Source organism: Felis catus, chromosome C1 (assembly GCF_018350175.1).
Source record: "Felis catus isolate Fca126 chromosome C1, F.catus_Fca126_mat1.0, whole genome shotgun sequence".
NCBI classification, from domain to species: Eukaryota; Metazoa; Chordata; class Mammalia; order Carnivora; family Felidae; genus Felis; species Felis catus.
In genome coordinates, this window is record NC_058375.1 from 11350966 (window position 1) to 11377282 (window position 26317).

General features: G+C 44.1%; 1 protein-coding gene across 7 annotated transcripts in view; it reads left to right on the top strand.

Annotated features, from left to right (window-relative positions):
* DDI2 (DNA damage inducible 1 homolog 2) overlaps window positions 1-19723 on the top strand; it is a 45027-nt gene extending 25304 nt beyond the window's left edge. For 2 of the 7 annotated variants that reach the window (XM_019836235.3, XM_006934309.5), the window contains 3 exons: window positions 3900-4003; window positions 6168-6357; window positions 11251-19723. In XM_019836235.3, the coding sequence (XP_019691794.1) occupies window positions 3900-4003; window positions 6168-6357; window positions 11251-13133 (2177 nt within the window). In that variant the 3' untranslated portion in view covers window positions 13134-19723. The other 5 variants (XM_019836239.3, XM_019836240.3, XM_019836238.2 and 2 more) reach the window with 5 other exon arrangements.
* The last annotated feature ends 6594 nt before the right edge of the window (window positions 19724-26317 follow it).

Here is a 26317-nt window from a genome sequence, read left to right on the forward strand (position 1 = left end):
GTCCCTGTGGAAAAAATGAATTGGAAAATGGACCCTGCCTCACATCACACACAAATGTCAGTTCGGCGTGGGTTACAGACCTAGATGTTAAAAGCAGTATCAGAGCTTTTAGAAGAAAATATAGGAGAATATCTCGCATGCAGAAAAAGAGTTCCTTAAAAGTTAAGAAGGAGATTATTTGGTAGATTGGGCCACATTACGATTAAGAATTTTTTATCGGGGCGCCTGGGTGGCGCAGTCGGTTAAGCGTCCGACTTCAGCCAGGTTACGATCTCGCGGTCCGTGAGTTCGAGCCCCACGTCGGGCTCTGGGCTGATGGCTCAGAGCCTGGAGCCTGCTTCCGATTCTGTGTCTCCCTCTCTCTCTGCCCCTCCCCCATTCATGCTCTGTCTCTCTCTGTCCCAAAAAATAAATAAATGTTGAAAAAAATAAAAAAAAAAGAAAAAGAAAAAAGAATTTTTTATCAAAAGACATCATAAAGGATGTGAACAAATGCAAACTAGGAAGGAGTTTTTATAACAGTGACCAATAAAGGATTCGTTTTCAGAATATATACAGTGTGTGTGTATGCATGTGTCCGTCCTTCAATTCAGTGAGATGCTATAAAAAAACTACAGGAGCGATGCACTTGGGTGGCTAGGTTGAGTGTCCGACTTCGGCTCAGGTCATGATCTCGGGGATTGTGGATTCGAGCTCCACGTCTGGCTCTGAGCTGTCAGCATGGAGCCTGGAGCCTGCTTCGGATTCTGTGTGTGTCTCTCTCTCTGCTCATACTCTGCGTATGTCTCTCTCTCAAAAATAAATAAACATTAAAAAATTTAAAAAAATTACAGGGGTACCTGAGTGGCCCAGTGTCCAACTTGGGTTCAGGTCATGATCTCATGGTTCATGAGTTTGAGCCCTGCTGACAGCTCAGAGCCTGGAGCCTGCTTTGGATTCTGTGTCTCCCTCTTTCTCTGCCCCCCTTCTTGAATTGTGCTCTGTCTCTCTCTCTCTCTCAAAAATAAACATTAATTATAAAAAAAAAATTACAGGGGCACCAGTGGCTCAGTTGGTTGAGGGTCCAACTTCAGCTTGAGTCATGATCTCAAAGTTTGTGGATTTGAGCCCCGCCTCGGGCACTGGGCTGACAGCTCAGATCCTGGAGCCTGCTTCAGATTATGTGTCTCCCCCTCCTCCTCTCTCTCTCTCTCTCTCTCTCTCTCTCTCTCTCTCTCTCTCTCTCTGCCCCTCCCTTGCTTGTGCACGCGCTCTCTCTCTCTCTCTCTCTCTCTCTTTCTCTCTCTCTCTCTCTTTCTCTCTCTCTCTCAAAAATAAATAGACATTTTTTAAAAATGACAGCAGTGGGGGGCACCGGATAGCTCAGTCAGTTAAGCGTTTGACTGCAGCTCAGGTCATGATCTCATGCTCCATGAGTTCAAGCCCCACATTGGGCTCTGTGCTGACAGCTCAGAGCCTGGAGCCTGCTTCAGATCCTGTGTCTCCTCTCTCTGTCCCTCCCCTACTCACACTGTGTCTGTCTCTCAAAAAAATGAATAAATGTTAAAAAAAAAATTACAGGGGCGCCTGGGTGGCGCAGTCGGTTAAGCGTCCGACTTCAGCCAGGTCACGATCTCGCGGTTGTGAGTTCGAGCCCCGCGTCAGGCTCTGGGCTGATGGCTCAGAGCCTGGAGCCTGCTTCCGATTCTGTGTCTCCCTCTCTCTCTGCCCCTCCCCCATTCATGCTCTGTCTCTCTCTGTCCCAAAAATAAATAAACGTTTAAAAAAATAAATAAATAAAAAAATTACAGAAGCAATAGAACAGGCACTATTGAATAGGAAACCCAAATGGTTAAGAAATACATGAAAAGTTACTCATTATTAGTCAGGGAAATTTAGTAAGATTTTCAATCTAATAATACTAATTGTTGGTGAGAATGTGGAGCAGTAGGAACTCTGATACACTGCTAGAAACATTTTGGAAAATAATTCAACATCCCCCAGCAAAGTTGAACCTAATATTCCCTAGAACCCTGTAATTCTGTTTTCTGTGGTATATATACCATTAGAGAAACTCAATACACACCAGGAGAATACTCGGGGCAGCATTGCTTATGACCACAGAAATTGGAAGTGACCCAGAAAGTCCCAGAGCAGTAGAATAAATCAGTTGTGGTATATTAGACATTACAGTACACTAGGGATTTTTTTTTTTTTTAAGTTTTATTTATCTATTTTGAGAGGGAGAGAGTGGAGCCTGATTCGGGGCTCAAACCCACGAACTGTGAGATCATGACCTGAGTAGAAACCAAGAGTCAGATGGTTAACCGACTGAGCCACCCAGGCACCCCTAAGTTTGTTTTTGAGAGAGAAAGAGAATCCCAAGCAGGCCCACCCCAGTTACCACAGAGCCCCGATGCGGGGCTCAAACTCATGAACGGCGAGATGATAACCTGAGCCAAAGTCCAGAGTCAGACGCTTAACCAGCTTATCCACCCAGGTGCCCTAAAGGATAATTAAAAATGAAAGAAATAGTCACATGTGCAGGGATCGATCTCAAAATACTTCTATTTTTTATTTTTTTAATTAACTTTTTTTTAATGTTTATTTTTGAGGGGGGGAAAGGGGCAGAGAGAGACAGGGAGACCCAGAATCTGAAGCAGGCTCCTGGTTCTGAGCTGTCAGTACAGAGCCTGATGTGGGGCTCGAACTCAGGAAACGCAAGATCATGACCTGAGCCGATGTCGGAAGCTTAACCAACTAAGTTACCCAGGCACCCCTCAAAATACTTGAGTAAAAGATTAGTGAGTGGTAATTCAAAAACACAAAACTAAATAGTATGTCACTTAGAAATCATACAAGATTGGGGGCACCTGTGGCTCTGTCGGTTAAGTGTCTTTGGCTCAGGTCATGATCTCGTAGTTCATGAGTTCAAGCCCCACATAGGGCTCTGTGCTGACAGCTCGGAGCCTGAAGCCTGCTTTGGATTCTGTGTCTCCGGCTCTCTCTGCCCTTCCCCCCGCTCATGCTCTGTCTCTCTCTCAAAAATAAACATTAAGAAGATTTTTTTAAAAATCATACAAGACTCGGGGCACCTGGGTGACTCAGTTGGTTAAGGTCCAACTTCAGCTCAGGCCACAATCTCACAGTCCATGAGTTCAAGCCCCATGTTGGGCTCTGTGCTGACAGCTCAGAGCCTGGAGCCTGCTTCGGATTCTGTGTCTCCCTCTCTCTCTGCCCTTCCCCCACTGATGCTCTCTCTCTCTCATTCTCAAAAATGAATAAATGTTAAAGAAAAATTAAAAAAAAAATCATACAAGACTCGTAAGAATCATTTAAAAAGCTAAGAATGATTGATACAAAAGCCAGGATAGTCGGGAGGGTTGGAGAAGACACGAAGCTATGAGCAGTAGAACATAAGGAACCTCTGAGTTTTGTGTTTCCTAACCGGGGAAATAAATGCATAGGTGTTTGTTTTATTCTGCTTTATTTATTTTTTATTTTTCTTACATTTATTCACTTATTTTTGAGAGACAGAGACAGAGCACAAGTGCGGGAGAGGCAGAGAGAGAGAGAGAGAGAGAGAGAGAGAGAGAGAGAGAGAGACACAGAATGTGAAACAGGCTCCAGGTTCTAAGCTGTCAGCACAGAGCCCGACGCGGGGCTCGAACCCATGAACTAGGAGATTGTGACCTGAGCTGACGCTGGACACTCAACCGACTGAGCCACCCAGGTGCCCCCTTCATTGACTTTTAAACTGGTCATTGGGTTCACTGGATTTTCATACTTACTCACTTGTTTCATGCTTTGCCTTGGCTTTGACTGATTGCAAGAAGCAAGGCACAGAATGCAATCTTTCCAAAGATTGCATGAGGCTTTTGAAGCAAAAATCCGCAATCCCTTCTCTTAATATGCTTTAGCTCAGGTTCAAATTGAAGGAGATTTCCTGGCGTGCTCTTTCTCTATCCTTGAGGAACAGCCTATGGACATGCTTCTGGGACTGGACATGCTGAAACGGCATCAGGTAATCAAGTGCTTCACTGTCTTTCTGCACTGACGTTTTGTATGTTACATGGGTATGATTGCATCATTTCTCTTGGTTATATATACTAGAAAACTGAGAAAACATGGCTTTTGAGACTTGGAAAGGTCCCTAATTAAGGATGTCATCATACATGGTTTGAAACAATTTATCAGTAGAAATAGAATCTCTTCTTGTGAAATCTCTCTGAATCTGTTAAATCCCGCCATCTGTTTGAGAGTATAATGGGCAACTTGGTTCTCTTGTGTTACTTTTAGTTTCTGATTAGAACTCAGGTAAGTTTTGATGGGTTTGTAGCGGGATCTAGAAAACACATGATGATTTTACTGCTAGTATAAGTTTAGTAAATCCTTCACAGCTTGTCAGTGCTTAAAGAAGAAGGTGTAGATAAGATGCAGACAGCGGAAATGTTTGTTTAGTATGGGGAGAATGAGTTGTAACTATGTTCATTTACAATATTTGTATTTCCACTCTGAAATCTAATAATTTGTTTAAAGGTAAACTCTTCTGATCGAAGAAGCAATTAGTGTCCACTGGGTGATAAAATTTTCCCAGCAAGGTTTTGTATCTAGGCAATATTTAAAAAAAAAAAAATTTTTTTTAACATTTATTCATTTTTTGATAGAGACAGAGCGTGAGTGGGGGAGGGACAGAGAGAGAAGGAAACACAGAATCTGAAGCAGGCTCCAGGCTCTGAGCTGTCAGCACAGAGCCCGACACGGGCCTTGAACACACGGACCGTGAGATCATGACCTGAGCCGAAGTCGGGCGCCCAACTGACTGAGCCACCCAGGCACCCCCATATCTAGACAATATTTTTATGTCACTAATACTGTTTTTTTTTTTTTTTTTTTTTAATGTTTATTTATTTTGAGAGAGAGAGAAAGAGAGCAGGAGTGGGAAAGGGCAGAGAGGGAGAGAGAATCCTAAGTAGGCTCCACACTGTCAGTGCAGAGCACAACTCAGGGCTTCATCTCATGAACCATGAGATCATGACCTGAACTGAAATCAAGAATCGGGCGTTTAACGGACTGAGCCACCCAGGTACCCCCATGTTATTAATACTCGTTCTAATACCGAAATCCTGTAAAACATATATTGCATTAATATTCTAATCAAGGTGCAGAATTTTAAGTAGAAGGGGTGAGTGAATGCATGTATTAATAAAACCTAATTTAATAACTTGTCACTCTCTCCCCGTTTTTTAGTCATGATATCGACCGGTAGTCTTCAGCTTTACAGATAGAAAACATATACGTGTGTACTGTCCTATGTTAAATAATTAGAAAAATACACAGAAAAGGAGGGTAGTTACAAGTATGAAATAAAGATTGCCTTGGGGTGCCTGCGTGGCTCCGTTGGTTAAGCGTCCAACTTCAGCTCAGGTCGTGATCTCACAGTTCGTGCGTTCTGTGCTGACAGCTCAGAGCCTGGAGCTTTCTTCAGAGTTGGTGTCTCCGTCTCTCTGTATTAAAAAAAATAAGAAGAAAAAAAAATAAAGATTGCCTTGCCCATATACCACTTTTGAGATGATTGGTACTTTGTGCAGTAAGCACAATGTAAATAGTAATGTGAGTGCATAAATGGTATGTCTCATTTTTTTAAGAAAAAATCATCTCTGTATTTCTAAAAAGTGGGGCTGCTGATTATGCTTGGCATTTTTCCCAATTTTGTCCAGTGGATGTGTATTACATTTAAATTCAGAAATGAACAGAGGTTGGGTTGGACAACTATGTATAAAACTACATCATATAAAGATGATTCTCCTATAAGCTTTTTTTTTTGATTCTGCTATAAACTTTAAATGTTTTAAAAAATACTTAAATATTAGGGGCACCTGTGTGGCTCAGTCTTTTGAGCTTCTGACCTGACTTCAGCTCAGGTCATGATCTCCTGGTTTGTGAGTTTGAGCCCTGCATCAAGCTCTGTGCCGACAGCTCAGAACCTGGAGCCTGTTTCGGATTCTGTCTGTCTCTCTCTGTCTCTCTCTGCCCCTCTCCTGCTCACTCACTCACTCTCTTTCTCTCTAAAAAATAAACGAACATTAAAAAAATACTTAAATAAAACTTAAATATTTAAATTCAGGATAACTTTTCTGCATGGTGTTTTATCCGCTATCATCCGTCTTTGGTTTCTTCCTTCTAAGTGTTCCATCGACCTCAAGAAAAATGTGCTCGTGATCGGCACGACAGGCTCACAGACCACCTTCCTGCCCGAGGGAGAGTTACCAGAGTGTGCCCGATTGGCGTATGGGGCGGGGCGAGAGGATGTGCGGCCAGAAGAGATTGCAGACCAAGAATTAGCAGAAGCTCTTCAGAAATCCGTAGAGGATGCAGGTATTTGCAGTGGCCATGCTCTGGGATAACTTACTCATTGTTGTCAGTGAGCCGGGGAGGTTGGAGCTTGTGAGAGGGTTTGGGGACCTTTTCAGTTCTTAATCCATGTCATCGTGCTGTCACGGATGTGTTCCTTGTCCTCTCTCAATATGGTAAAGAAAAACTCGGTGTTTCAACAGATCCATTGCTGTGTGCTAGGTACCTTGGGCAGTTATTTGCTTAAGCGCATTTTGGTAGGCTTCCTAAAAAATCTTGTTTCCTTTTTCCTAACACAAATTCTTGCAGTAAGCAGACATTTCCTTTTAGTTCTGCAGTTTCCCTGAACATTTATTTTCCTTTTCTTAGGCCCGCTTCCTTTGAAGGATAGCATTGTCGTCCTGACTAAGCAGTCCTGACCTTTTTAATTAATATCTACTGAAAGCGCTGCTACCAGAGACAGAGGAACCAACAATGAGGAGCATAATTGAACACTAATCAGAATACAGGGTTTATGCTATTAATGAGATTACATAGTGTGTTCTTGGGCCAAATTAGAACCGTCTGCAAACCCCTGACACGGGGATTCCTCATTCACTTCTTTGTGAGTCTCAGTTGTCTTGGTTTAAGTCTAAAGACCCAGCCAAGTTTTCTTGGGTAAGATGGAAGGACACATTCTCGATGAGATCCTACCTCCATGTGATCATTTTCCCCATCTGTTCTAAAACCGTGACTGTGGGATGCATTTTCTAGAAACTGAAGAGAATTAACTTTTAAGTTGGGGTTATTTTCAAGTCTTGAGCTATATTCATCAGTGACTAATACCACATGTTGTGTTTTCTGATACAGTAAAATGTATTAGAGCTACAAGTTCAGGGAATAGCTTTCTCCTAAAGACATAAAAGATAGGAGCTTATTAAAAAAAAGAAAAAGGCAGCCAGATTTTGCCAGTGTTTTTATGGAGAGCACCCAAGGTGTAGCCCTGAGCCTCTTTAAATTAAAATGGGCGTGGGTAGCGGATGGACTTTTCCAAGCTGGCTGTGTTCATAGTCTGCTCCTTGATACCTTTTGGCACCTTTGAGTTTTACATACAAAATACAGCCTTGGTTGTAGGAAGGGGAATATTCTGAACAGCCGTGGAATTAATAGTTTTAAGCTTCCCTGCAAGGCAAGCTTGACTGAGTTTGACATACCCACTTAGACGGTTTTACCTGTTTTTAGTAACTTGTCAGTTGAGTCATCATTCTGGGTATTAATAAAATGAGGATGTATTACCATCTTGTGAAATGTCTATTTTCCCCCTACAATGTGGTGTTTTTATTTGAGAAGCACTGGCTGATGATAGCAATGCTTTCTAACCTACTAACAGTTACCCTCTTCGGGTAATTACCTTCTTGTAATAAAAAGTTAAGGAGATGAAAATAGAAACCACAGGTGTTTTCAGGCATAGTGAACAGAATGTGGCAATTCAAACGATTACAAGGAGGGGCTCCTGGGTGGCTTAGTTCGTAGAGCGTGCAGCTCCTAATCTCGGGGTCGAGAGTCTAGCCCTTCGTTGGGCGTAGAGATTACTTTAAAAACATAAAAAAATAAGATAAAAAAATAAAAATAGTTTTCAGAAAAGGATTAAAAGGAAGTGGGTTTTTTGCCCAGAGGATGATATTTTTTTAGTGACGATACATGACTTGTGCTAATTTTTCCAATATTTAAATAGTGAGTGAATTCGACATCAGGTCTGTCTTGTTTGGAACGCTGACTTCCCAGTATCTTCAAAATCAAAACTCTGGACATAGTAGGTGAAAGTATTTTTGCCAAAAACTGTTCCTTTGGTGGATACCTTATACCATAGTATCTTTTATCTTTTCTATCAGCAGAAAAATAAGTCAGGACAGGAGCTGTATCTGATACATTTTCTAAACACTGACTAGAAGAGAAGTTAAGCCAGGATGATCCAGTTTCATTTGTTTTTCTCCCAAAAATAAATGTCAACTGAGAAAGAAATTGGCAAAGTGACTGTCACAAGTGTTCGCTCACCTTGAAGATTGCCATAGCTCGTAATCCCATCCATGGGTCTGCTGTTTCCACCTGTCTCACACGTCTGCCCATGAGTTCCATGTGTGTGGGTGTGTGAGATGAATTCCTTTCCAAGTTCTATTGAAGATCTGTTGAAGTTGACACGTTGTTCTGTGTATTGTGAGAGAATTAAACCAACCAGACTACAGAAGCGTTCCCCAACTTTGACTCGACCAGCTCCTGATTATAAAGACGGCAGAGGAATGGAGACAATAACCCTGCATGCTGTGTGGTTTGCGTTGTTAACCCAAGTTTGCTTGTCTGTTTCCTAATTCAAACAGAGCGTCAGAAGCCATGATGCATGTAGTGTGTGTGTGCTGCAGCTGGAGTGGGCCCCAGACCAGGTATTTATAGACGCCACGTTCAGCCTTCCATCCGGTTATCGTCTGTGCTCTGAAAGTCTCTGTGTCCGCCGCAGTTTTGGAACTTAGCTTCTGCCATCCATGTCACTTCGTCTGATCTGGTTACAACCAGCCTGTATATACATCCGTACGTTGGCACGCGTACACATCGAAGTATAGTTTCCTATTTATACTTTCATCAACTGTTGTGGAACAGTCCAAGGAGGGGAGGGAGATCCCAGGAAAAGCCAGGTCCATCTGGCCATTGTGAATAGAGCAAATCAAGAATATCAGCCCCACAGCATGTTGTTGTTGAAGGTAACTACACCGTTAGGGGTTTCACGAGCCTGTTTCTTCTGGAAAACTGGAAGTTCCTTTTTTAATATCCCTGCACACAACTGCCTAGAGTGGTAGAAGGGCACTTCTACCTGAAAGAAATTTTCATTCCGCTGAAGACGAAATCGAGGCTTCGGCCAGGTAAACTTGTCTGGGGGCACAGGTTCAATAACGTGGGCAGCGCTGAGGTTTAATTCTCCCTGAAACGGGAGTTAAGACTTGACTCTTCTCTCCCTAGCCTCGCAGAGTCTCCCCGGGAGACACTCTGTTCCCATCTCCCTGGAGTGTAAATTTGGGAGACGGCAGCCTGAGTTTACTGGCTGATTGATCAAGAGGAAGAAAGGCAACTCCCAGCCTCGGGCTTCATACGGGGTTGCAGGCTGGTTGTGATTAGATACCTAGCACTTAATTTCTTCGTTTTTTTCTTTTTCCTTAGAAAGATGGGGTAAAAGTAGGCACAGTTTAATTATTCTTAATATCCATTGTTCTCATCCCCTTCTCCTCTCCTGTAGTACTGAGCCTGTCCCCTACGGTCAGCACTTAGGCCAGTGAAGTCTCAGCCCTTGGAGGACTGTGTGCTGCTTTCTTAGCACAAAACACACACTGAGGCCACGTTCTCCTTGACCTGACACAGTGATTGTAACTGGCTTGCCAGTGCCCGAAGGCCATCATCACATGCCCCGTGCTACTTAACTTGGATATTTCACTGTGATGCATCCTTTCTGTTCTCATTAACTCACAACTGAACCTCTTTCAGAGTCGGCCTTAGAGATTGATAAATAAAACTAATAACTGTGTTTCTAGACACTAATGGATATAATTTACACTGAAGCAAATGCTGTTTTCCTGTTGACCTCTAAACTATATTGTTTCACCAGAAGTCAGTAACTTCCCAACAGAGTCAGTGCTTTATCTCATCGTGCTGTTAACCGGTGTTGGATTAGAATGATTTAGAGCCATTTGAATCTGGATTGCTTCCTGACTTAAGATCAAGCCCCCCACAATGGATGGCAGTCAACACGAAGCATTTGAGTCTGAGAAGCATCTGCCCTGAGAGATTGTATCGTGAAGTAGTTTTTGCTGCCACCCGTTGGCATTTAATTAACAATCTTCTAGTCACTGCATAGAGGTCAGTGTTCGTATCGGTGGCGAAAGGAGAGTTGGAATTGACGTTTAATGGCTTCATGAGGTGGTGTTTGAGCCTGCCACCCTTGAGTGCCCAGTCAGTTGTATAGAGTCTAAATGGTCATTGCCTGTCTGAAAACTGTTATGAACCATCCGCCTTTGCTGCCAGGACCCTACCCCCTTTCCCTGCCCTAAAAGACTTCAGTGTCCTCACTTAGTTGTACTATGTTAATGTGATAAAGTAACTGATCAACCTTTCTAAGGTTGCCGCATTTGGCAAGGTGATGATTGGATCTAATCTGTTTGCTCTTTACCTTTATTTTTGTGCTTTGAGTCCTTGCTCAGACAGCTATCTCATGATTTGGATCATGGGAGTTTGGATAGAAATGAATTAAATAGAAGATTTGTTTCTCTGTCTCCTAGAGAATCCCGAGCATATTCTCCTTTCTTTTTATAATTCCCCCTCTGTTCCAGATATAACTGGTTTTAGTCTTGTCGTTTGAAACGCTAAAAGTGCATTGGTGTGAGCATCGCTCTAGTGCAGAGATCCTCAAAATCTGTAACATGCTTCAGAACCACCTGAGGAGCTTTTTGAAGTGCAGACCCATGGGTTTACTCCCAGCGATGGTGCCCCAGAGTGTGCATGCTTAGCAAACAGGATTTCAGGGCAAGTGATAGAACACACTCGGAGAAACTCTTCTAAGAGGGTCGGACCCACGGAGAATAAAGATACATGAATGTCCTTCAGTCTTGAGCACTAACGCGGCCATTATGTGGATGTTTATTAATGGTACTTAAAGAAAAATACTGAATTACAGTGTACATGTTTTGTTAAGAACGTGCCTATCTCTTATTCTGATGCTGTGATGTTGAATTGTCTACCCCAGTGAGAATGGTTCTCATATAAGTATCAGTATAAGACAAACCCAACTTTAAGGACCTGATTTTGTTCTGTCCTGTTGAGATTTGTATCATCTGAGAAGCGATTGGCCTTTGTAGCCTGCTAATTAATCTCTTTGCCTTTCCCTTTTGTCCCATGTAGAGAAAAGTGGTAAAGAAACTACCTCACTGGGAATGTCATCCTTACCAACTTCAGATGGATTTAACCATCCAGCCCATCCTTCAGGACAGAGTCCTGAGATTGGTAATCCTATGAGTCTTGCTCACTCTGTCTCTGCTTCAGGCTGCCCTGTCGAGCCCAGTGACCCTGACAGCATTGAACCTAAAGCTCTAAAGGCTTTGAAGGCTTCCGCTGAATTCCAGACAACCTCTGAAAAGAAAGAACATCTTCCTCCACAGGATCTTTCTGATTGTGCTTCTTCAGCAGACAGCGCTCCAGCCATGCCTCTGCAGAATTCATCCGAAGAAGCCATTGTTGCAGAGAATATGGCAAAATCTGCTGAAAGAAGCACCCAGGGCCTCAGATCTCCTCTCCACACAAGACAGCAAGCTAGTTTATCTGTCACGACTACTAGTGTGCAAGAACCACCGGGCTTTCTAGGTGAAAAGGGTTGGCATCCAGAAAGTCAGAACCCGAGTCAAGGGAATGGCCTTCAGCAGCACAAAGAACCAGGGAATGAACAGCATGAGGTTGTACAACAGAATGCTCTACATGACCAAGAACAGGAACATCTCTGTAACACAGAGGACTTTGAACTTCTTGGAGAAAGGCAACAGAATCCACAAAGAAGTGTTGATTTAGAAGCTACAATGAAAGAAGACAGGCTACAGCAGAATGTGGACCTTCCAGGTAGAGAGGAAAATATTCTACCTTCAGGATGCTTTGGCTGCCCCCATTCCGAAACACTCATGGAAGTGGATACAGTTGAAGAGTCCCTAGTGGCTGTGCCTAACTCAGCGGATGGTCAGAATGCCAATGTCAAGAACATCGGTGCACCCGATCTCACCTTAGATAATCCCCTGATGGAAGTAGAAACATCAAAATGTAACCCTTCATCCGAAATTTTGAGTAATTCAATTTGCACTCAGGATTTACAACTCCCAGACAATAACGTTGAAATGTCTGGAACAAATAAAGAAGATGGGGATTGTTCCCCGTCTTTAAGTCTCTGTGGCAGTTGTCAGCCTTCTGTGGAGTCAGCAGAGGAATCCTGCTCATCTCTAACAGCAGCCTTGAAGGAACTCCATGAACTTTTGGTCATTAGTAGTAAACCAGCTTCAGAAAATATATCTGAAGAAGTTATCAGTCAATCGGAAATGGTAACTGAGGGCCAAACAGGTGTGAAGGACCTTTCTGAAAGATGGACCCAAAGTGAGCATGTTCTAGTTACCCAGAACGAAGAGCGTTCACAAGTCTCCTTTCATCAGACCATAAGTGTATCGGTGAGGGCAGAAAAGTTAACAGACACTTCAAATGGTGCTGGAGTAGAAGATGTAGAAAATATTAATGTCAGGGATCCAGGTGATGGCCTAGTAACTGATAAGGAAAGTGTCCCCGAGTCTAGGGAATCCGAGAACAAGAGCAGTTCTGACGCTCTAGCCTCAGCAGAAACGTCTAATCAATTACACTGCACCTTAGGTGTAGAAATCTCACCCAAACTTTCAGCAGGTGAGGAGGATGGTGTCAGTCCCACTTCTGAGCAAACGAAGTCCTGGTCCAATTGCACGTTGGTTGAAGATCTGGGTCAGGGCGCACAGAATCCGGTGACAGACAGGCCTGAGACACGACAGGATGTCTGTCCTGAAGCTGCAGGGCCACTTGTTGACTTTGAACCGCCCACCAGCCACCCATCATCAAGTCCCTCCATTCTTCCACCACTGATTTTTCCTGCTGCAGACATTGACCGGATTCTCCGTGCCGGCTTCACTTTGCAGGAAGCTCTTGGGGCTTTGCATCGAGTTGGTGGAAATGCAGACCTTGCACTTCTTGTCTTGCTCGCAAAGAACATTGTAGTTCCTACATAACCAAGGAAAAGTGGGCTAAACCATCCTCCATTCCCTTAAAAAAAAAAAAAAAAAAAAAAAGCTATAGACACACAACTCACTCTCTCTCTCTCTCTCTCTCTCTCTCTCTCTCTCTCTTTCACTCACCACGTACACAGTATATGTAGAAACCTGCAAGCAGAATGTTGAGCCAGATTTTTTTTAAAGATTTTTTTCGGCCAAAGTAACTTATCTCTTGTCTGATGAATTTGTCTATTCTATTTGTTAAAATTTGGGCCTTTTAAATGTATTGGCAGTATGTGCATACAAAAGCTTTTTATTATCAAGATGATGTATTCTGGAATAAAATTGATGGTTTTGTGTATAGCATACCATTTTAGAATGAGAGTGAGTGCTTTAAAAAGCAGAAGCCGTGAGAAACCCTGCCCCCCATGCAGCTGAAAGCAGATCACCTTCCCACTTTGGCTGTGTCTGTGCTGTAGGCAGGGTATGGCTTGTTGGCTCAATTGTCCATTTACAAACTTGATCACATGGTGTGGTGTCTGGAATTACACTTAGTGCTCTGCGTATTGGTGGTGCATCAGTTATAAGAGGAAGTTGAAGAATAATTGAGTGATCTCTCCCAGAGTGGTATGTTTTTATTTGTGTGGTTAGGATTTGGCAGTTTTATGGGGTGAGTTGGGAGGATTTAAAACTTGGGCTGCTCTGTGCGCGACAGGCTGCTGCATGGATTGCCAAGTATTTTGGGGTGGGGGGGAATCAACATCAGAATGGAACGTGGTGCTACCCAGACAGAAAAGGGAAAAGCGTGTAATTCTGTTTGCAAATGTTTGGTGATGTTTCAAGGACCGGGAGTGAAAAATAATGGCCTAAACGCTGCAATTTACTAGAGAGTGGGTTTGCGAGCATCTTACTGATCTCACCTCAACCCTTAGCGACCAACAATGAACTTCTGCTAAGGGGCTGATTTGCCTGCAGTTCATTTCCTTTCTAAGCTCATCTACTGGGAAGTGCTTCCAAAGCTCAGTGTGAGCCGCGATCGCAGTGAGATATCGTGAAGTGTGATAACCTTGTCGCTGGTTCATCTTGGTGCTCGGAATGGTCAGCCTGTTTGGTGAGTGGCCTTTACGGCAATGGAAATAGTAATGGCAGTTTCTGACTCAAGTGGCCTTGGTAGAGATTTCCATCCCTTTCTTTCCTCAGGAGTTTCTTTTTTTAAAGCAGGCGGCGTCACATTTGTGTTTACCGTGTCAAGGTAGAGTGGGGCATAGTATATAGATGTATTTATTGTGGCCTTTTTTTATATGAGGACTAGCCCTTGGAAATCATTGTCCTGTGGGCCCCACTGTGCAATAATCCTACTGGATAGATTTTAGGTAGTTTTTCCCAGAAAATAAATTATCTTATGTACCCAGCAGGAATCTGAAATCTTGGTTTTATTGAAAAGAATTTTGAGAATGACTCCTGATTCCAAGCTAGAGTTTGCAATGTGTTTGAAACAGATGCTTCGAAAGGGTGATTCGTGAACTTAGTGTTAAATGATTTTGTGTGAAGTCTTACTCTCTTTGCAAGTTATTCTTTCTTTCCAAATTCAAGTCATTGAGCACAATCAAAACGGAGGCTCATATCTCAGGAGTTTTTGACATTTTCATTTGGGGGCACTTAGAGACCTTTCTCTTCTGTCCTATTCCGTCGTCTTTTCTTTTTGCTGTGACGTTTGTATGTATGTTGTGAGTCTTCAGTGATGTGGCGGAAAGTCACATAGATTCATCATGATCCTCCGAAGTTGGGAGATGGTTGGCAGAAGGAGTTGTGGTTTACCGTTTTCACGAGGGCGCTCCGAACAGCAGGTCAGCCAGGTTGTCTTTAAGATGTTCTTTGAGACAATCACATGCTGCAGACCCTTTTGCCTGCCCCACACCAAAGACGTAAGATGCACTAGGAAACTGCGTGTAGGATTTCTGTCAACCGACTCTTAGAGCTGCGACCATAATTAAGTAGTTGGTGCTATGAGGGAAGCAAAATCCAGTAGCAATGCAGTGGCCCCCGTATTTGCTTTACGGGTGGTAACTGGGAATTTATTCTAAGCTAATAAATCTTTAGGGTTATAAAGTGGGGTGGGTGTGAGGTGGGGGAAGTTATCAGTGACAACAGACTCCTCCCAAGAGGCCTTCTGGGTGAAGACGGGCCTCCTAGTCTTTCTGAGCAGTGGCGCACGGCTCAGCGGCTTGGCCACTGAATTTTCACAGTGCGGAGATCTGGGAATCCATCCTAGGTAGAATACAGAATATCAGTGTGGAAAAAGTTTGATTACAATAGCTTTTTACGTATGTATATTTATTTTTAGGAGAAAATCGAATAGGCCTATAGCTGTACATGTATTCTCCTTAGGAGTACCTTGAATGAATGAGCTGAACCCTCTTGCCAGATAGCCTTGTCCTTTTTCATCATTTATTTTTCAGTGTATAATTGCTTTGGATCTTTAAAACTTTATTTTCCTGTCCCATCGTTCGTATGAACGTAAAGTCGCTGACATTATTAGGATTTTGAGTAATTTTAAATCACGCAGTTCTTAAAACACAAAGGGAATTAAGGAACACGACGACACTAGTGAACTTTGTCAGTTTTACTAAAAGTGCAGAGATTCGAGATTAACTTCTCTAAAAATGAGGTAAAATCATTGTGAACTCCCCTGGTTGCCAACAGAACTGATCCTGGCCAGCCATCAACAGTAACGGGCCACCTTACTGGATAGCCTCTTTGCCGTAACTGGTAACGGACGGTTCTGTGGTCAGTGCTCCCCTCCAAGGGTGGTCTCTGTTTACTCACCAGAGAGAGGAGAAGGTTGTCCTTCCTGGAGGACTTCTGCGGTTTACCTTCAGTTGATTCCCATGGGTAGGAATGTGCTTGGTGACCAGACAGCTGTGCCTAACACAGCTGTAGATTTTGCCCACTGAAGCTGGGAAGAAGGATTTCCACTTGTACCTGTGTAGGCCCCCGGGCCCCAGCCGGCAGCCTTCATCCCTCAGTTTGGGCTTTAGGCGTTAACATCTAAAGATTACCAGTGGCTTGGCAAAGAGAATGGGATAGATGGTGGGTGGGTGTTAAAACTGGTCTGCCTTGGAGCCTGTGAAACCTCCCAGCGCTCCTTGTCTCCATATGTACTAAAGGAAGACACAGCCCGTGTGTTTTTTTTTTTTTTTTTTTTTGTCCAAAGCATTTCTCTAGCAAGAGGGTTGCATAAAAATGGAAAGACACATGAGACTTTGTGTCACCAATTTTGATAACCAGTTAAAACTGGAATCTGCCTGTTCTTCCCTTAGCACAGCTTTCTCTCTCTAGTAAAAGCCATAAAAGCTTCATGGGTTTAACCATCAGCTCATATGTATATATACATGTGTGATTGACAAATAGCCTGCCGTTAATTTTACATAGAATGAAAAGCAAGCAATTTTTCTATTTACAGACATATCCTCCACATACGGTGGCTTTTATCCCACCGTGTATATAAAAACAGCCTTGCCGGTAACCAGCCAGGAAAGTTGCAGTGCGTCTGATTTCCTTTTCCTACCTGTTTGCCACCTGCAGTGAGAACAGGCAGCATAATTGAACTGCTGTGTGTTTCAAACTTGTTATCACCGGTAACATATCCTAAGAGAATTTAACTAGATTATGCATTCTTCCAGTCTCTAGCACAAATACCAAAAAGCCAAATTTCTCCTTTGAATTTGGTTACTTAGTATAGTCTGTGGCTGAGTTAGAAAGAAACCGTTATCAAGAGTTTCCCTTCCTAGAAGATGAATGTTAACATTTTAGGAGTTCCATAAAATAGCTTTTTTCCTGGAAGAATTAAAAACGCCAATTCCTCAAAGACCAAGGAAATTTAAAGCGTGTCCTTGAGAACTGTGGAAATGAAAATTCATGGCTCAAGCTCTGTATCTTGGAGGTCCCTCAGTGTTAGTGAGGTGTTCCTAGGAGTTCGTTAAGATTTTAGGGGTAAACCTTTGAAGTACTTGATTTTCTCTTGTGCCTTAGTTTCTCCAAGTAGCAGAGGCATCACATTTTGGTGGGGAGTGAAAGTGGAAATATCAGGGAGAAAGTTTGAAAATGGCCTTCCTAGAAATAGAGGGCGTGCATGGAGTGGTCCTAAGACTCACCTTCGATTCAGAATTATCCTGCACCAAAATCATTAGATTTCCCTAGACGGAAAAATTCCAATAGGGCTTTTTTGCATTGGGAGTACCAGAAAATGGTTTCCAGATGTTTATTAGATTTTTCTTCATTGCACTATCAGTATTGTGGTGGTTAAGACACAGAAAAAGTTTGAGAAAATCTGGTACTCTTGAGGGCTATACAGTATGAGTCTTTGATTAAGAATTCATTGATTCATGGGGCACCTAACTGATTCAGTCGGTGGGGCAATGTGACTCTTGATCTCGGGGTCGTGAGTTCCAGCCCCATGTTGGGGTAGAGTTTACTTTAAAAAAAAAAAAATCGATTGATTCAAACATTAAGTGCCTGTGTGCCAGGTACTGGTGAGTACTGAGAACACAGGGGTGACTAAATCAGATTAGAAGCCTGTCCTAATGAAGCTCTGCCTAGTAAGGAGACATGAAGCAAATTTTAGCTTTAGGAGAAGGATCTGCTTTTGCCTATTAGCATGGTTTTATTTTAAAAGTCATACTAGAATGATTTGGTTCAAATTCAGAGAGTGGGAAAATCAGGCTCAAAATGGAATTCGATGCTTATTTAGAGCTTAAAACTGCTCTAAAATGTTTTTTTTTTTTTAATTTTTTTTATGGAATCAGAAACCAACAAAAAATGTTCAAATATTTATAGGAATACTTGAAGAAATCAGTATAAATTATTTGCAAGTAATTTATGCTGCTGGGGTGGGGTGGGCAGGGTAGAAGTCCAAGTAAACGGGAGAGATCCCAAATACGTAGCCGTGACCGTGAGCTTTCCCTCCCATCAGGGCATCCTTCCACGCAGCATACAAATGTGGAGTGTGCCGGGGTATCCTCTCCCTGCCCGCCCCCCACCTTGAGCATGGCTGCTCTGGAATACTGACCATCTGGTCCCACGGGACCTAGAGGATTCTGTGGCATTTGCTGCTTTAAAACAGCTGAGTGCAAAATGTGGAAATGAGAACCTAGAGCAGAAAATGTAGCAAGCGATAGTGCTGGGACTGGGTGGTGGGCAGAATTACAAGAGGATTCGAGGCTCTACCAAATCTCTCAGCAGGATCGCTCCATCAAAAGAAAATTCTTTAACCCATTCTTTAAAATGTCACCACGTATGTTGTAGTCGTGAGGCGTACAGCCTGACTGCTAGTGACTTCTGAGGCTTACAATTAGAAAACTCCCAAGTTCATCGGATATTTATTGGTGATTGGTAATTTAGATCCTCTGGGGGGCTGTAAAAGGTGAGGGGGATGTAGCTGGTAAGTTTCAGGGCACAATGTTAAGGAATAAACTCTACAGAGAAAACGGCTCAAGGGTGTAGGAGTTAGAGAATGTTTCTTTTACCTTAAAAAGTTAGGCAGATTATCGAAGACGTGGGGTGGGGGTGTAGAATACAAAATTAGAATTTTTACAGAACTATATTTCTCTAAATATGTACCATACGAAGGTTCTCATTAGCCGACTTGGGGAAGGGGCATGCTGGCTTATTTTTCCCTGGGAAAATCCGTGTCTGGTGGGAAATGGTTTTGTTTACCAGGAGTTTGCTCTATATGCAACGTTGACTGAATGCGTCTGTGGTTTAGAGGAAGGTAGACCTCTCTTAATCTCCTACCAGAGGCAGTCAGACGAGCCATTTGGTTTCCAGATTCCTTCAGCCTGAGATGACCTGATGCTGACCAGACAGTTCTCTTTCCCTGCAGGCCCCACAGCTTCCTGAGTTTATGCCCCCCTATCTGGGACCTTTCTCTCTGGATGATTATATCCCATTCTCTGTTCTCTCCATCACCCTTTTCGGATAGTTCTGGTGATGCACTCAGAGCAGTTCAACATACTGGTCGTACTTGCTTTTCTCACCGTGCACGTACAGCGAAAATTGATTATGATCATTGTTACTCAAAGCCCCGTCTTCATGGCAAGTTGAGCTAATGGCCTTTGCTCTCAAGGAAGCTTTGTTTACCAGTTTTGTAGCCACACTTGGCAAATCTTAGCAAATAGAAACCCTTCTCTAACCCTTTTATTTGTTCTTGCAATTGCTCACGTATTGCTTTTCTGACTTTTCTTTAAGCTTTGAGACTACTGCATCTTTAAAAAGCTAGGCAGATTGGCAACAGGCTTGCCAATAGCTCAGTCACTCCATAGCGCTTTGGTTTTGAGAGTTGGGAAACTCAGAACTTAAGGGAACCAAACTCAGGAATCCCACAGGTGGCTGCACTGTGCCCTTGGTTTAGGGGCTGGACATAGGACCTGTCTGCAGCTGAGTGAACTAGATGCATTTGGGTTTGAGTTTTTGTCACATACTGAAATGTTAAGTCAGCCCTAAATAATCAAAACACTTTATTTTTCTTTTTTTAATAGGAACTTTCTGAAGAAAAAGTGATGTGTAAAACATTTGATATTTAATAAGACAATAAAGTTTTTATCATAAGACTCTTGTTTGATCAGTTTCTTTTAAATTGAGGTGGTTACTTAACTTGAGTCCTGATCTGTCTCCCTGCCCCTTTGAACAACTTGTACCCGGGCACCGTGATTTGTGAGCCAGCTGCCTGTACCTCAGAAGAAATGGGTTATGCCCAAGCCATTAAAGTTAACTTCCAGATGACCGCTACAGGGGCACGGCTATCTGCGCATGTCAGAGACCGTGCATTTGTGCCTGTGTGGGCAGCTGATGCACTGGAACGGACAGAACGCTGTGGTAGGGTGTCGTGGTTAGATTCGCCTCTAGAGCCAGGCTGCTCTGGCACTGGCTATGTGACTTCGGGTAAGTTTCCTAACCTTTCTGTGCCTCTGTTTCCTCATCTGTAAAATGGGGACCTTCTGGGTGGCTGTCGGGATTAAATGAGTTAATACTTTCAGAACAGTACCTGGCACCTACTAAGTGCTCATTAGGTATTAGCTAGTATTATTCATTGTGTCACGTAAGGGATTTGAGAAGGCGAAATGCAGTTACCAGAAGTTGGGCGGTTCCAAGAGCCAGATGTGGCTCTGCCCCATGCAATCCGTCATTCAGGGTCCTAGGCTGCCAGGGTTCTGACCTTTTCAACATGTGACTTCCAAGATTACCTTGGATATCAGCATCCACTGACGGGAGAAGAGAATGAGGGCTGTTCGTGGAAGTTTTTCTACCAGGCCTGGAAGTGGTGCAATCACTCCTGTATCCGTTTCCCTGGCTTGGTATCCAGACGGCCATACCAAAGCGCAAGGGAGACTGTGAAATACAATCTACTTACGTGCCCAACGCGACGAGTACAGTTAGGGTCATCTAGCAGTGTTTCAACCACTACCCAACACCCCCCAAGGAGATGGCTCCATATACTATCCAGGTACTCAACTGACTTCAGTCCAGAATCCCCTGTGATCCCCTGCCCTCCTTCAGGTCTTGATTGTGGCTTTTTACTGTTTAGCAAACTGAACTTGAGATAAGTTATCTTGCTCCTGCACCTTGGGGTGCAGGGACAGAATAAACCGCATTAGCAAATCCCTTAACAGAACAGAGAACAGGAAGTGCAACCCTTGTGAAGGGGTTGGGGAAACTCCTCTGCTTAAAACTCCAAGGAACTCCCGTATCCGTTGTCCATGGTCCCATCTGAAGCAGGTGCTAGGTCTCTACCTTCCTTGGGAGCTACACAGCTCTCTTAGCTTACTGTTGGCACAAGTCTAGAGCACTGGGGGTTGGTCTGAAGGCTTGGAAGAGAGGCTGTGGCTTTTGAACTCTGGATTTGTGGTTTCTTTGGCAAAACAATGTCCTCCGTCACAGTGGCCTTCTGATTATCTGCTCCAGTCAATCCTCCGTTACCAGTAACCACACTCAAGAGTTCTTTCGTGTACACAGTCCTCAAGCATGACTTCATTTCCTTATACAACCCTGCATTCAAGGCCCCAAAGTTCTTAGCTCTATTCCTTTCCAGTTCGGCTTGCGACAAGCCAGTTCTTTCCGAAACTTTGGTCTTTCTCATATTGTAAAAATCAACACACAAACATGAGTTTTCAACCCTTCCTCGTAGACCTGAACTTCGGGCTATGTAGTTAATGTAGTCACCCATCCAAGCTGCCACAGGAGAGTTTCAGTAGATGTTTTGCCACTGAATTTTAAAGGTCTCCTATTTTTCTAGCCTCCCTAGATCAGTTTGCTTCCTGACCACCAAGACAGGGTCTTTTGGGTTTTTATGGTGACTATCCCATTTCAGTACCCATTTCTGTATCAGGATAGGCTAACCGCTGTAACATAACCCAAATGTAAGTAGCTTAACACAATAGAACCTTGTTTCTCCTTAACTAACAGTCCAAGTCAGTGGAGGCAGGAGGGCTCTTCACGCTGTCATTCAGGAAACAGGCTTTCAGCATCTCTGCCATTTTCGCCCTGCTTCCAAGGTTGCCCTGGTCTACATTCAATTGGAAGATGATAGAAGAGAGGAGAGAGTCGAGCTCAAGTGGTTTTTACAGGCCAGACCTGGAAATGGTACCTGTCCCTCCCTACACACAATCGATGAAAACCACGTAACTGGCCACACCTAGCTGAAAGACGGAAACCTAGACTAGCTCTGTGCGCGATAAGAGATTAACTAGCCCAGTTTTTGTCTCGGAAAGAATATCCACCTTCTAATGTCTGCTCAGGGGACAGAGTCTCGCCTTGACTCCCAATTACATATTCACAAATTGAGACCCCTTATTCTGAACTACTGAGAGTCAATTACTTGATGAGGGTTGCAGGACGATCTCTTTCCTATCCTAAAGCTTGTAAATGCCGTGTGTTTAATTTTTTACAAAAAATGTTAAAGTAACATAAAATCAATGATTTTGAGATTAGTGAGTAACTTGGAAACACCTTTGAGGGGTTAGCCAATGTGGAGTCATTGCTTTGTGTATGGTTTGTATTGTGGGGTCTTCACTTGAGCAGATTTCAATGGACCTGGACCAGCTGGTATATGTAGGGAGGAGTTTAGACAAATCCCCTCCCTTATCCTGTGACCATTCCTTGCCTGTCTAATAAGAATGATGACAGCAAAGGCTACTTCTAGTTGGAGGTAAGAATTATGTTGCCATTCTTCAGATCTCAATCTTTTGATAACCATTTGAAAATGATGAGTGATACAAAATGTGAGACATAATTAGTTACTAGCAGAAAGAATTATGGGTCCTTGGCACAGAGAAAGGGGAATTCACTACATCTTTATGAAAACAAAAAACGGGGTAGCTGGGTGGCTCGGTCGGTTGGGTGTCCGACTTCAGCTCAGGTCGTGATCTCACAGTTGGTGAGTTCGAGCCCCGCATCGGGGTCTGTGCTGACAGCTCGGAGCCTGGAGCCTGCTTCTGATTCTGTGTCTCCCTCTCTCTCTGCCCCTCACCCACTCACACTCTGTCTCAAAAATAAAGAAAACATTTTTAAAAAATAAAAAAAAAAAAGAGAGTGGTTTGGTTCCTCCTAGGGAGTTACTAAAAGCTGACATTTTCCCATTTAGACTGCAGGTATCTGAAATCACAGAGCCCTGCACTGGAAATACTCCACCCACACCCCACACCTGCTCCTCTCTGTTTTCCCCGAGAAATCAATGGCAACATCCTCCTTCCGGTTGCTCACTCCAAAACCTTGGCTCTTCTTTCTCAACCTACATCCAATCCATCCGAAAGCCTGTTGGCTTCACTTCAAAACATATTCAAAATCCCATCATTTCTAGAACCCCGGTCCCAGGACCCCTCACCTCTCGCCTGGGTTACCCCAGTGGGTCTTCCTGTCCACCTGCATTCTGTTCTTCCTTAACACAACAGCCAGCCCGCACCTCTCCTTAAAACCCTTCAGTGGGGCCCCTTCCCACTCGGATAAAAGCTGAAAGTCCTTACGATGTCTCCAAGGCCCCCTACCCACCTCTCCTGCCTCCTTCCCCTCCTCACTCATCTTCTGAGCCACCCTGACCTCCGTATTCCTTGAGCTCTTGCTCGCCCTCGAGCCTTTGGATTTGCTGTCTCCTTAGTCTGGAATGCTCTTTCCTCCGACACCCTCGTGGCTTTTTCTCTCACTTCCTTCAGGTCTTTCCGCAACTCTCACCTCCGTAAAGGCCTTCTCTGGCTACCTGATCTGAAATTGAAGCCACCCACCCACCCCCTTCCATGTCATTTCCCTTCATTCTCCTCCGAGGCACTAACCACTGCCTAACATCCTTGCATTTCGCTTCTTGTCTACTTCCTTTCTCTCCGTCAGAAAGAAACTGCGGGAGGGTAGGGATTGATGCCTGTCCTTCTCACTGCTGTATCCCCAGTGCCTAGAGCGGTGCCTGATGCAGAGCGTCATCCATGGGCGCCATCAGGCTGCTGCGATTTCTCATCTCAAAGGCCCCGAGGGGCTGTCCCGTAAGTGGAGTGACATAGCAGAACTGGGCCTGAAACCGGGCCAGGCCACCGAGGTCAGTTTGCAGGCTTAGGAATTCTAGCCTAGGATGACTGCTGAGTTTGAGTTTAGCATAGATTTTGAAAAAGGACTTTTTTTTTTTTTTTTTTAAGTAATCTCTACACCCAATGTGGGGCTTGAACTCATGATCCTGAGATCAAGAATTGAATGCTTTTCAGACTGGGCCAGCCAGATGCCCTGAAGCAGTACTTTTTATCATACCCACATAGACAACTAATCTGGGACGTAGGCAAACAGCACCCCTCAGCTGATGGTTGTGTAGGCTTTGACTATACTGTCCCATCCTTTACCTTCCTAGAATGGAAAAGCCCAAATCAGGTGTAAAGAGAAGTGACTTTATGTTGGGTCCCACTTCTCTTCCATCCTTTTATTTCCACGGCCAGCTACAAAGGTTTTTTGCATCCCTATTGGATTAAAAATTAAGCAGAAGGTGGGGCACCTGGGTGGCTCAGTCAGTTAAGCATCTGGCTTTGGCTCGGGTCACGATCTCACGGTTCGTGAGGTTGAGCCCCGCGTTGGGTGAGCTTAAGCCTGGATTCTCTCCCTCCCTTTCTCTCTCTGCCCCTCACTCACTCGTGCTCTCTCTCTGTCACAATAAAATAAATAACTTTTAAAAATTAAGCAGAAGACATTAATTCAACAAACATTGAGTATCATGTGCCAGATACAGAGTTGATGCTGTGAATACATCATCGCATGAACTGAGCAAAGGCATAGAGTCCCAGGGAGCTTATACCATAGCAGTCTCTTTGAGGAGTGACGCCAATAAGAACATGACAGGTAGTAATAAATCCTACAACAAAAATTGAGTAGATTTCTATGTTGGAAGGGACTAGAGACTCCTTAGTGTTGAATAATCAAGGAGAAAGGGCTTCTGAGAAGCTAACATTTATTTTATGTAAAAAAAAAAAAAATTTAGGGGTGCCTGGGTGGCTCATTCGGTTGAGCGTCCGACTTCGGCTCGGGTCATGATCTCTCGGCTCGTGGGTTTGAGCCCCGCGTCGGGCTCTGTGCTGACGGCTCAGAGCCTGGAGCCCGCTTCGGATCCTGTGTCTCCCTCTCTCTCTGCCCCTCCCTGACTTGCGCTCTGACTGTATCAAAAATAAATGAACTGTAAAAAAAATTTTTTTTATTAAAAAAATTATTTTTATTTTTTTTAAATTATTTTTAATGTTTACTCATTTTTGACACAGAGAGAGAGACAGAGCATGAGCAGGGGAGGGGCAGAGAGAGAGGGAGACACAGGATCCGAAGCGGGCTCCAGGCCCTGAGCTGTCAGTCCAGAGCCCGACGCAGGGCTCCAACCCACGAACCGTGAGATCATGACCCAAGCCAAAGTCGGACGCTTAACCGACTGAGCCACCCAGGCACCCCGGAACCATGCTCTTTACATCTCGTAAGTGTGACCTCCTCTGTGCTTCATCTTACCTGGTGAAAGAAGAAACAGCATGGAGAAGGAGTACCCCTTGCTCAGAAGCCCAGCCGAGAAGTCGATCGCTTCATTTCTATTCACGTTCCGCTAGAGAGAACTTGATGGGATAGCTGTGCCCACTACAGAGGAGGACGTAATCTGGCCCTGGGCCTGGCTACGACGCTGTCACTGTGGAGAGAGCGGATTCTGGCGAATAGCTGGGCGGCTTCTGCCACACTGGGGAAGAGCATCCCTGCACAGGTCCTCAGGTGTGAACGCACTAGGACGGCACAAGGGCTGGCACAGGTCCCGGCACGCACCAGCCGAGGGCTTGGGAGATGAGTCAGGGAGAGAGGCTGGACCAATCAGCTGTGACCTTGGAGGCCAGAGAAGAGTCCGGATGTCCTTCCAGATGCCGTGACATGAAGATATGGAGGCGTTGAAGTTGGGAAGTTGGGGCGGCCGGGTGACTCAGCTGGCTAAGCGTCCAATTGTTGATTTCGGCTCACGTCACGATCTCAAGATTCGGGAGATCAAGCCCCACATGGGGCTCTGCACCATCAGGGATCCTCTCTCTTCCCCTCTCTCTGCCCCTCCCCTGCTCTTTCTCTCTCATTCATGTGTCTGCTCTCTCTCTCTCTCAAAAATAAACAAACTTAAAAAAAAATAAACTAGGAGGTGGAATGACTTCCCAATTTTCACCAAACTGTCTTGCTGACTGGACAGTGATGAGGAAGGAACTGGATGTTCAACATTTTTTTAAATTTTTTAATTAAAAAAAATTTATTTTAGAGAGAGAGGGTAAGTAGGGGAGTAGGGCAGAAGGAGTGAGAGAATCTCAGGCAGGCTCCCTGCTCAGCATAGAGTCCAACACAGGGTTCAAGCCCACGCCCCTGGGACCATGACCTGAGCCGAAATTGAGAGTTGGTCACTCAACCGACTGAGCCACCCAGGTGCCCCTCGACATTAAAAAAAAAATAGATTATTATTATTTTTAGCAATCTCCACACCCAACATGGAGCTCGAACACACAGCCTCCAAATCAAGAGTCACACGCTCTCACAATTGAGCCAGCCAGGTCCCCTGGATGCTCAACATTTTCAAATAAAACCACCTGGGCACACCTGGCTGGCTCAGTTGGTGGGACCTGCAACTCTTGATCTTAGGGTGGTGAATTTGAGCCCCACATGGATGTGGAAATGACTTAAAA